The sequence below is a fragment of the Fulmarus glacialis genome, unplaced genomic scaffold (assembly GCF_000690835.1).
Source record: "Fulmarus glacialis isolate BGI_N327 unplaced genomic scaffold, ASM69083v1 scaffold1367, whole genome shotgun sequence".
Taxonomy (NCBI): Eukaryota; Metazoa; Chordata; class Aves; order Procellariiformes; family Procellariidae; genus Fulmarus; species Fulmarus glacialis.
The window spans coordinates 32,352-44,153 of NW_009222458.1; the positions used below are offsets into that span (position 1 = coordinate 32,352).

An 11,802-nucleotide genomic window follows, 5' to 3' on the forward strand; every position below is an offset into this window, starting at 1 on the left:
GCAGTGGACACCTACGTGCGACTTTGGTCCCTCTCTTCTGCATCCTTCAGCACAGCTACAACTCTTCAGCCTGGAAGAGAGATGACAGAGGGCAGGATCTGTAAAGAGCTTCAAAATCATCCGTGACGGGAGACAGTGGTTAGGGAACAATTGTTCATCGTTTCTTCCAGTACAAGAATTAGAGGACATCTGACCAAGGCAGTAGGAGCTAGGTTGAGAAGAGACAGAAGGAGATGACTCTTCATGCAATAGACAGCAGACCTGTGAGACTCCTTACCAAGCGACGCAGTAGATGCAGAAAGTCTGCTCTGGTCCCAGAGGAGATGGGAGCAGTTCATGGAAAAGAAATCCATGGAAGGTTATTGAACATGTAGAAATTTCATCCAGCTTGCAAAGTCATTGAGCTTAAAAGAGTTGAGTGTGGAACAGTGTTAGGGAAAGGATGTGTGCTTGCCCTGTTTTTAAGCTCCATGAGGCATCGGCTTATGGCCACAGTTAGAGACCAGGGGAGGGTGGTGGTCCGACGCAGTGTAGTCATTATTGTTTTCAGGCTGTGTAAACTGAGCGTAGTAACAGGTCCCTATGTCTGTGCCTCTGTTAATTACTTTCTGTAAAGAATTACGAGTCCTCCATGGGGCATTTTATCAAAAACCTGAAAGTGTTTTACCAAGGCCAGTTACTGCAACTGTTCTATACAGTCTGCCTGTTGGGATGTTTCTGCTGTCCTTAGGAGCTGGAGGCAGACCACAAGTTTTGCTCTGAGCCTGGGGCTATATGACTCCAATGTTCCCCAGCATTCTCCAAAATACTCTGAAAACTCTACTGCAGCCTTTATAGGGCAGATCTTAATACAGCATTGGGAAAAAGACTGATATATTCCCTAACTTTTTTTTTAATTGTTATCTAATACTTTGGATGTTCCAAAGAAGTTTTAATTTGTCTTTCCCAGAAAGTTCACTTGCTTTTACTGTGACACAAAGGATGCAGAACAAGCTCCTGTGCACAGTCTGTTTCAGAGTGACACTCCACGGTCACGGTTTTGTCCAGAAATGAACCTGAGGCAGCTCAAGGTACTTCACCTAGTTTGATTTGAAAATGTTCAAAGTTACTTAAAACATTTTCAGGGTAATACATTTATTATCTGTTAGGACAGTCACTTCCCTGAGACAGCCCTGAGAATGTATGGAGTCATCTTAGATGGAGAGGTGTTGGAAGCAACTCAACCTCGTGTGCTTTCCTCAGGAAGATCATCAGAGGAGACGTAGCAGAGTTGTTCAGAAGTTTCAAGTGCGGCTCTGTTTGACTGTCTGCTGCTTCCCCTAGGAAAGACCACATCAATCTCATGCAACATTGTGTGCACATATAGATGTGTATCTATAGATATCTGTGTGTACATATGTATACTTATGCTTATAGATGCATAAGCTGAAAACCCCATGCTGTGAACGTTCTGTGTTTTGCAGGTTAGGTGGCAGTTAGGTGGATGTCATGAGGCTTGTGGTCTACAGTCTCACCTGCCAGCTGCAAGGGTGGGAAAAGAACTTCATAAAGAGGGTGATGTGGCAGGGAGAAGGCAAATGTGTCAGGCAGGACAGTGTCTCCTTGTATACTTAGGAAAAAACAGTGTGTGTGTGCTCGGTGAGCTGCCTGAGCTCGTCCAGGAGCTGGCAGCCAGCAGTGCCTGGGTCCCTGGCGCTCTTCAGCCATGCTGTGCCTGCTGGCCCCATTCGTGTAAAGACACCTGCATGTCTGCATGCCCCAAACACCCTGCAAGCAGAACTTCTTCCCAGGAACCAGCCGGGTACCTCAGCTGGCATCTTCTCTATGCGTCTTGACTCCTTTTCTGGCTGTGTAAACCATCATTAGCCTCTTCTCTCCCAGAAGACTTCCTTCTGCCTTTGTCGTTTTCGGAACCCATGCTGGTGCTTGCCGCGGAGACGTGGCCACCTCTGCAGGCTGGGATGTGGCTGCAGACACAGGGACAAGTCCGTAGGGCTGCGCTGGTGGCCTTGCGGCCGACGGGGCCTGTTCCCACCAGCAGCGCCGCAGGCCCTCAGCCCTCCCCCTGGGCAGAAAGCAAGAGGTTTGCCCTTCTTCCCTTATTCCCCAGCGGCATCCCCTGTTTTTCACGCCTGCGGCAAGTCAATGTCCGCCTAATGGTAAGTGTAACTAAACATTACCGGGAGCCTGGTCGATGCCAGCGGTTAAGCAGCTTGGCCCGCTCCACGCCAGTGCCGGCAGCAGCGGCCGTCTGCGCTGGCAGCGCGGGGAGAGGTCTTGACATCTGCTCGTGCAGCAGTGTTTTTGAAGGGAAGCATTGTGCGTTTTCCGCGGCAGTTCCCATGCGGAGGTGATGAAAAGTGTGTGTTTTGGCAAATCTTTTGTTTTATTGTGGTGGCTTTTAGGGCAGCTCCTAGCAGCCGCCGCTTTGACAAAGCACCAGAGGATTCTGTTAAAAAGTTGTGTTTAGTAATTGTAGTCGTCGTGTCAGACCATAACTGACTTGGAGCTGAAGGATTTTTGCGAGATGAGTAGCTGTGCCAGCAGGGACCCAAGTCTCCTGGGCCAGCCGCGCTCTCATTAAGATTTGCCGCTAGCCGTGGCAGTGTTCGGCAAGTATGTGACGTGCATGCTGTTATTGTATGCTTGGCTTGTCAGCCTGCAGCTTTCTGACACTCACTTATGTCACTCTTTATTCAGAAAGGAAGAAGCTTTTGATAATTTGACAAGACAAGCTCTTAAACGATCTAGGTCATGGCCTTCACTGTCTGTGATTGTGAACATATTTCCTGAAAGCCCTGTCACTCATCACAGCTACATTTTCTCCCGGGGAGCCGCAGGCCCGTCCCGGTCTCCTGTCAGCGCGTGCATTTTGGTTATTCATACGCCAAATACAGTAGCGGGGTTTTTCCTTCCCTTTTGCAAATGCTCGCATGTTAGCGAGGCTAATCCTCTCCCCCGCGCCGCGCTCCCAGCAGGGCTGCCGTCGAGGGCCCTCTCGGCGCAAGGCAGACGACCGGCCAAGGGGAGCGGAAAGGAGGAAAGGCCGCTTAGTGCTGTTTTTGTGTTTGCTCATTGTTGTGGAAATATGAGAACTGGTGGCAAGGGCCTTGTCTATTGAGCACTCGAGTCCTGGTCTGCTGTCAGGGGCTGTTTGAGATTGAGTGTTTTATTTTCTTTGATGTTCACGTTTGAGAATAGGGAAGTGGGAATTAAACAACAGATGCATTAAGCCGTTGTTCTGGTAAAACAATAATTAGCACCTGATAAAATTCAATACGGGTCAAAATGTGCAGTATCCAGCCTTGATTCATCTGGCAACCTTAGCCGGATCAGGCTCAGATATGAATAATCATCTTTCCAAATTAACAGAATGTGGGCCGCAGCAAAAACAGCACAGATTTGGGAAAATTAATTGCTCAGCACTTGTGCAGCAAAAGGCACGCGGGCATAGCTAAAGGTGCGGGGAAGCACACCTCACCTGCGCTTTCTGCAGCTGTACTGTGGTGGCACTGCTTTTAAGAGTAGGCACCTTTTGTGCGGGTACATCTAAATGCTAGTAAGGTCAGACCACTGGGGCAAGAAATAAATGCAATTTTATTTTAATGTAGTTCATCACACTGCCATCGTACTTCTATACCACAAGGGCTTTTCTTTAAATGAGGGCATTCATGATTAAGTACTTTTAAATAAATAAGAAAAATCACAGGTTCGGTGGGTGTTGTATTTGGTTATGCTCTCTTCCATATTCCATAGCAAACCTCTTTGCTTCATTTGAGAAGCCCGTATTCAGTAGTAATTGTTAATTATATTTTTTGTCATTCCATGATAGAAGATACAGACAATAACTCTGAACTGATGCAAGGTAATAGGACTCCTAGTTAAAAGCATCGTTTCTAAAAAGCTGTTGTTTAGCCAGGCATCCATTTTCGACTATTGTATTCAACTTCTGAAGTTCGTAAGTGATCATTGTGATGATGAAAAGTATTACACTGAATCACCATCTGAATGAAGAAATAGGCTTGGCCAATTTTCCCTTACCACCTTCTTCCTACCTTCCTTAAGTTTTCCCACCGCATTAAAACACCTTAAAGATGATGATGATAAAACCTACCTCTTGATAGCACTGCTGAGGGATTGGGACTGTGCCTCTTCCAGTGTTTTGGTAAGAGCTGTGCCAACTGTAGTTTCCTTCTCTGAGTTACAGATTTTCACTATAAGTGATGTCTTTGTGTCTAGAGCAAAGAAAAACCCAACCAAACTATTATTGAAAAATAAAGTAATTTTTTTTATTATTATTAAATAGCTGCTCTGTGAGTAAAGGTCATATCACAGAGTGGCATTTTGCCAGTATATGACAATTTATTGATTGCGATTTTTCAACCATATTAGTCTGGGGACACTGTGGTAATCAAAAACTATCCAGAACTAATGTATAAATAACTGCTTGCTACCCCTGTGCTAAACCAGCAGAAGTCTCATGTACAGTTGAAGCCTTTTACAGGTTTGAGAGAGAAGGCAAGGTCTTTGATATAACATTTTTGTACACTCAAGAGTGTTTATATATCGCGCCTCCAAATCCTGTGTAAGTTAGTGAAGGAGGAAAATCCTTTTGTTTGCACTCGAAGACAGCTCGAGTGTGTTCAAACTGTCAAATGCTGTAGTCTGTTCCTCTGTTAGAAATGTGATATACTTCACACATTTTCTTTATAGAAATACTAATATAAAACTCAAATATTTACATGCAGTATTTGAGTAAGAGGAGAAATGTCGAACCATTACACAGAACAGATTGTAGATTTTTCTCCAGAAAATTGTGTTACTGACGGAATGAATAATAAATAGTATAATTTCCATCACATCCGGGAAAAACATACTGTATATGCCATAGGGTGACTGTCAAAAACTTGGATTATTTTTTGAGAGATTCAGTTGCTAATATTGGTTGTTAGGTGGGGGTTTTTTTTAATTAACATGCTCTGTCAGAATAAAAGAAGGCAAGAATTTAGGCATGAGCGAAAAATTTATTCGAAATCTAAAGAAATGTTAATAGTACTCATTTGCAAGTAGTCACGAGGCTTTAATGTTTGAAACTGGAGCTACAGCATATTATGTAGAAGCCACGGAATAACTAATATCTCTTCTTAAAATACTGAAAATTGAGATTGGCAAACCAAATTGCTAATTATTCAAATGATTAAGAAGCTATTTTAATAAAAGGTTAAATGTTCTAAACAAAATGAAAGACCTCCATCGAAGTCACGGTGTGGACACTCTCTTAAACACTAAAATGGCTAACAGACAACTGTCACTATTTCTGTGTCAGTTTATGGCTTGGGGGTCATAGGAGAAGACAGAAATACTGTAGATTTTGTAAAAATATTAAGAACCCTTGAGAAAGTCATCTCTGTCTCACTGATCATTAACACATTCTGATTTTGTTTAAAGAAGAATCTTTCCTGTCTCTTCTGTATTCCTCAGGTCTATTGTGTTATTGCTGTGACTCAAAAATCTGCTGTGTAAAATTTTTTACAATGGGCTGCACTTACAAGTTTGTGTGCTAGTCTGGCAAGTTTGAAAAAAAAATTTAAAAAAATCAAGCAAGCCATTGTAAAAATAGAAACATTAAAGCAATCTGTTATGCTTCTTGTTTACAACCCATCTGACATTAGGCTACTGAGGATTATTACATGTAACAATTATATTTTGATTAGGATAGAGATATGTACAAAAATACTAAAATATTTCTATTTCTACGTGAAAGGAAGGTACCATGTGATTTAATTTCCAAAACATTGTGTAAATTTAAAATGACAGAAAATGTAGAATTAAAATTCATTTACGTTTGTTTTGCAGTATTAATACTTATTGCAGTTAAGAACACGTTACTCTCCCAAACTTCTAACCTTCAGAGAAGAAGGGGAGAGAGAAAACTGTTACTGGCTTTCTGACAATGGCAGGGAGTGTGTTAAACCAGTGTAAAATTCAATTAAACTGTCTAGCCAGGTTTTTGAAGCTGAAATGCAGACCCTTTCAGTTAAGCTTCTTATTTTCCTGTGACCGACACTGGTGGATACTGTGTTATGCCAAAACCAACAGGCTGTAAAGCACCTTGTTTCATGCTCCTAGCTGATCAATATTTTTATTTTCCAGGCTTGCCCAGAAATATGGAGGCAGTATCACCTAACAGTAAGTAGAAACACCTTTTTTATTTTCTTCTACACCCAACCTATTTACTCTTCTGTGAACTGCTGACCATAAAATATAGACAAGCATCTTCTGCAAGAAGATAATAAACATCTGAAGAGTTTTTGAACTGAAGAATGCAATGGAACACTGTCGCTATTTTTTAACATCTTTAGAACTTATGATTTCGGTTTAATACTGTAATCATTAAACGAGTGCCTTGCAGCACTCTCCTCTCAGTGACTACATTTACACACATGAAGAGGGTTAAATTTTAAGTTGAGACGCATAGCAGAAGCCATAATCCCATCTCAGATATCCCAGATGCTGGTAATTAATCACCGTGTGTGACAAAGCTTTCTTTTTAAATGAGTGAAATAAATCTCAGCTAGAGTGGAGATGTTAATTTGAGCAAATACACTTTATAAACTTTTGCAGATAATTTCTAATTGGTAAGGATATAGCTGTAACTTCTTCTTTGGCCTGCATTAGTTGATCTTTAGTCATTGAAACAAGAAAATAAAACTTCGTGAACTGTACTTAAGGTTTATTACCTTACTATACGTAAGGTGTATTACTTAAGGTTTTTCCTCATATGTAAAATAGAGATAAAAATAAAACAAAATGCATATAAATTTGGCTAATACTGAAACATGGAACAATATTTAACTGGTTAAGACAATATTCAATGGATTGGTATCACAAATCTTGAATATATTCATTTATAAAATTATTATATGTAGAAACACCTTTAAAGATTAGAATTTTTGCTGTTCGTCTGAATCTTTGCTGTCATTGCTATCCAGATCAACCTCGTATGTATTTAGCTGTTACAGATAATTAATCACTGCTGTCCATTCAAAACAAAGTAGAAAAGTTTGTCCACTACTTTTCTTTATGGGTCTTTGGTGTGGGCTTTGTGTTTTGAGCAATAAATGGGATGTGCTTTATAATTTGTTGCCTCCACCTCTTCATGGTAGTGGTATGCTCTTTTTTCTGGTTTTGCTTCTAAATTTAGTGAATAGGAGAAATTTGTGCTTAAAACCTCTTGCTTGTGTTTTCTGCATAATGATTTTACAACAAAGATCTGTTTGGGATCTTCCACCCTTTCTGAGCATTTACTTTTATTTTAAACAGAATTGGTATAGACTTTAAAAAAAAACATTATGAGCAAAAGGTGCATTCACTGAGTATTTTTGTTTGCTTTTTTAAAATTGCATAAAGGAAAAAGGTAAATACTGTCTTTCATTATAATCCTTAAGGGTGCATGTAAAAATGATTTCTGAAATCTTTATGATATTTGGAATCTAATAATCAGATAGGTATATTAGATGCAGTAGTATGTTGGGTTCTGTTTTTTACTGAGATGTAAGATTTAATTTCATTTTAGTCTTGCTTGCCATTGAAAATTCCTCAAAAAGTGAGTTGCAATCAACACTTAGAGAATACTTATTTTTGTAAAAAAGCGTGGGGGAGCTTAAACTTGACCAAGTGGTTACTGGGGCAGAAATTGAGGTATCTGAGGTAAAAAATTTTATCTGTGAATTTTGTAGAAAGTGTTCGGAGTTTACACTTTTCTTAGTATAAAGCTAACAACATTTGTCAGAACAAGCTTTTGTTAGAAAATGTAGTAGTTACGAATATGAATGTATTATTAAAAGTACCCATTTGGAAATTCTTAGTGCATTTTAGGGGCATTTTGAAATGTGGTCAAATATGGGCATGCAAAGATAAATTGACATTGAGTCAGACCCTGGCTACTGATGAATAATTTTTTATTTTGCAGTGAACTGCAAATTATCTGCAAATAATCCACATTTCTGGTATGTGGGAAATGCTTTGCACATCTCCGTTTTTTGCATGGGAAGACTCACTTTGACGCAAAGTTACATTAGTAGTCAGATTAAGCCTGGAATTTAAAAATTTGTGTCATAAAAGACATGCTTGATATTTAAAATAAGTTGTACCTTAAGAAACTGCATTATCTGAATTGTTTAAATGTATGAGTCCCAGCTTTTATTATTCCATTTAAGTATTCTCTTTTGCACCCAAAGCAGAACAGAAGTAAATAGTATTCTTGCAAGAATCAAAACTTCTATGTTAGAATAATGTATATTATATATATATTTACAGAGTTGTAACTAAAAAGTCAAGATTTTTTACTATCATATCAGCATAGTAGTATTTCACTATAGAAATTAGTTTATAATTTTCCTAGTTTAGAATAAATATTTCTGAACAAACAGGATAACTGTTTAAAGAAAAATAATAGAAGTTTTTTAAAAAGTACTATTGTGGTTGCTGCTGCGCTGCAGAGGCTGCCTGATTATTAGTAAACAGACTAACACTGCAGTGCGTTTTTCCTGTGCTTTAGCCATGGATACAACCACTAGATTTAAATTGATTTTGGTAAGTTGATCACGAGTGTCACACATGCAGGTACATATAAGTGCAAATAAAATAAGGCATTCAGGTTTGTAATAAAAGACTGTTTTTATAATGTTGCGTACAGCCAGCCAGTACAAAGTTTGTCTAAATGTTTTGCATTATATAAAGTATTCTTAGTTAATTACTGTGAATGCTTGTGTAAAACCACACAGCCTTCCACCTTTCTCTTTTGTGAGGCTTTTGGTGATTTTATTCATTATCTGGCTCTTTCCTAAGAGATGGACTGCCATCTATTGACTTCTTGTAGCCCCTGCACAGAAATGTGGATTGACTAGAACAATGACTAAATAATAAATCCATTCTGCTGTTATGGATGGTGGTAGGTTTTTGTTTACATTAGCTGTGGTGACAAATTTTGGCACATTACAAATAATTTGTTGTATGGGCAGAAATGTCTTATTCCAACCAAAATAGACTGCCAGTGCAAGAAATCTTATGAGCAGTTGAAATGGCAAAAAGGATTATAAGTGGAATATTTTAATTTGCCTTTTGATAGAAGAAAGATTATCATATTGTATTCAATGAAGCTGAAATTTAAAGGCTCTATGATAATCAAAGCTTTATAACTGGATGAAGTTAGTTTCTTTAAACTTGTTCTTTCAACTCTGTTAACTAAAATTATTCTGCAAAAAACCAAAGTCAGCAGAACAATCCAATTCCCACTGTAGTTTAAAATAATATTTAATAACCTCTTTAAGATGGTGATTTAAAACTTTTATAAATCATTTTCATTGTGCCTGCTCTCTGTGTATTTCTCCTATATAAGAAAAGGGAAATGACGTTTGTCAAAACATATTTTAGGTTTTTCTTCATATAGGTATCTATTTGCAACAAATAGGTCAGTTTGATACCTGCTTACATTTATCAAAGGGGTTATTATCAATTCAAATAATAACACAAGGACTTCATTGGCAGATCCAGGATAAACAGTTCTGATCATAGCTTACTGCAGGGTAAATAATAGTATGTGTAATTTTTTCACGGACAAGGCATTTGAAGGTCTTGTAAAGCTCTTTATTCTAGATTATTAGGAAGCTCAGATTACAACTTTTTCTTTCTAAATGCCAGATGCTCCACAAATCCAGAGAAATACGGTCTTGGCTCCAAAGGACATGCCATCACATCCCCTTTTCCCACATCTTAAAGATATTGGGGGTGCTCATAGCAGGGGTTTTTTGTCCTCAGAATGCTTGGCTCTTTTTCATTCCCTTTCTCTTGTCGTTTCGTATTTCAGCTATAAAGGTAGAGGCATTTATTAAGTCTTTTGTACTCAAGTGGAGGCCAGTTTATAGTGCTCTATTTACAAAAAAAAAGTCAGTGGAAAAACTTGTGAGATTAAGGCACCCTATGAGTTTCATTCGTTTGGTTCAGTTTTGCAGTTTATTCTTAAAAAAATACAATAGCGTCCCTCTGAGTTTGATCTGCTACCCGATTGCCTAACTGCATGTCTAATGGCAGCTCTCAGTTTAAGTAGGTCTGCGTGCTAGAGGAGAACAACAATCCCGTCGTGCCCCAGGCTTGGAGGTTCGGGGTCCGCGGCAGCGTGTTCTGTGGGGGACAGCTCTTCTTCCTAAGTATGGGAGCTGCTGTAAATGTTAACAGCTCGGGGCTTCGGGTAGGCAGCAGGATTGGACCTGGCCTTCCATAGGGGCACCACGCCATGGAAGGAGGCTGTTTGCATTCTGTGCCCAAACCAGCGATGGCACCTTGGGTCCAGACCTGTTCTGTCCTGTAGGTCATCCTGTGGCTCTGCTGCTGGAGTGACCCGATGAAACTGAGGGTAGATATTGTGCTGCTGTGAGCAGTCACATTTCCACCTAACAGATGACATCACTGGAGAATAAAGAGGAAATTATTTTCAGCGCATAGTGACCCATGTTTTGCTTCAAGCATGAAACTGCACTTCTTCCGTGTGAGTCCCTCTGAAGTGTAACTCAACCCCCTTCTGCACGATGGTGCTGGTGGGGGTACCCAGAAGATGTGCAAATGGCCATCTCGGTATTTTGATACAAAGTGGAATGTGTGCTGGCTTCATAGATCTCCCTATGTATGCTGCACTGCTTCATTGTTCAGAGGGACTCCTGGTGTAGAAAAACGAATGTAGCCAGTTCGGCTCAGGAATAAGATATAATATGATAATCAAATAGGAATTAATGTTTCAAGTATTAGTATCTTCTTCACTAAATATCTACAGAGTAGTGAAATTCCATCCCTAAAATGGCCAGAGCACAATTTTTATTTTTCTAATTTGTTTCTCACTATAGATGCATATGTTAAAAAACAAAACCTGCTCGGATTAGGTGTTTTCTTTCTGTAGGGGTTGCTCATTTTTAATAACCTCTTCCTCCCCCTGTACTGCTCTGGCTGTAAGGACTCCTTCTCCTATCCCCTGCCTTCACCAGTCTCATTTATATTAAAGCTTCTAGGCCAAGATGGCCACCAACAGAGTTTTAGAACCATCAGAATTTTTAACTAGCAGAAGCTATCATTTAACATGCTTTTTGACAGTTTCTTAATCTTACTTTTAATCCACTTACATAAAAGAAGATGAACCCGGAATTGGCTGTTTTGGCCTGTGTGCATAAAAGACATGAAGGGACAATGCATCTTTTGTGTTTAAATTTTGCGCTCGGATTTCTTTGTGTGCATTATTAAAATTCCTCATGGCCTGCCACTTTTTTTCTGAAATGAAAATGTAAGCAGTGTTGCTTAAAGTCAACTTGTATCCTTTAAAATGTGACTTTTAGAAAGAGATAATTTAAAATACGACTGGCAAAAAATATTTAAGCTTGAGAGGGCGAGCATTTGGTTTCCAGAGAAGCTTTGTAGGTTTTGTGCGGTGAGGGCAAGGATGGGTTTAGAAGTATTTTCAGGAGGAGGTTAAGCCTGACTTCCCTGTGCACAGGGATGAGGCTGCTGCAGTGGCTGTGAACATGGCTGCAGTGTCAGCTCCTCTGGTCTTTGCATGACGGAAGGCTGTAGATCACGAGATTGTCACACGTTAAATATTTCAGCACTTGACCAGTTTCTCTCTGGATGTTTTAAGGTTATTTTTATTAACTCTAGTAAAAATACCACTTTGTTTGTGCTATAGACAGTGTATTTTTTCATACTTTGGAATCACAGAGCAGGCCATTGTGTGTCAACACTTCAGTAGCCATTCAGCAG

The 11,802-nt window shown here is 39.6% G+C and overlaps 1 protein-coding gene across 1 annotated transcript in view; it reads left to right on the forward strand.

The window, feature by feature from the left end:
- The window catches only part of LOC104079409 (zinc finger CCHC domain-containing protein 7-like), a 63,614-nt gene that overhangs the window by 32,340 nt on the left and 19,472 nt on the right, over nt 1-11,802 (forward strand). Inside the window, exon 7 of the mRNA XM_009581444.1 lies at nt 6,154-6,189. Coding sequence (XP_009579739.1) covers nt 6,154-6,189 — 36 coding nt within the window. The remainder of the gene's footprint in view (nt 1-6,153; nt 6,190-11,802) is intronic.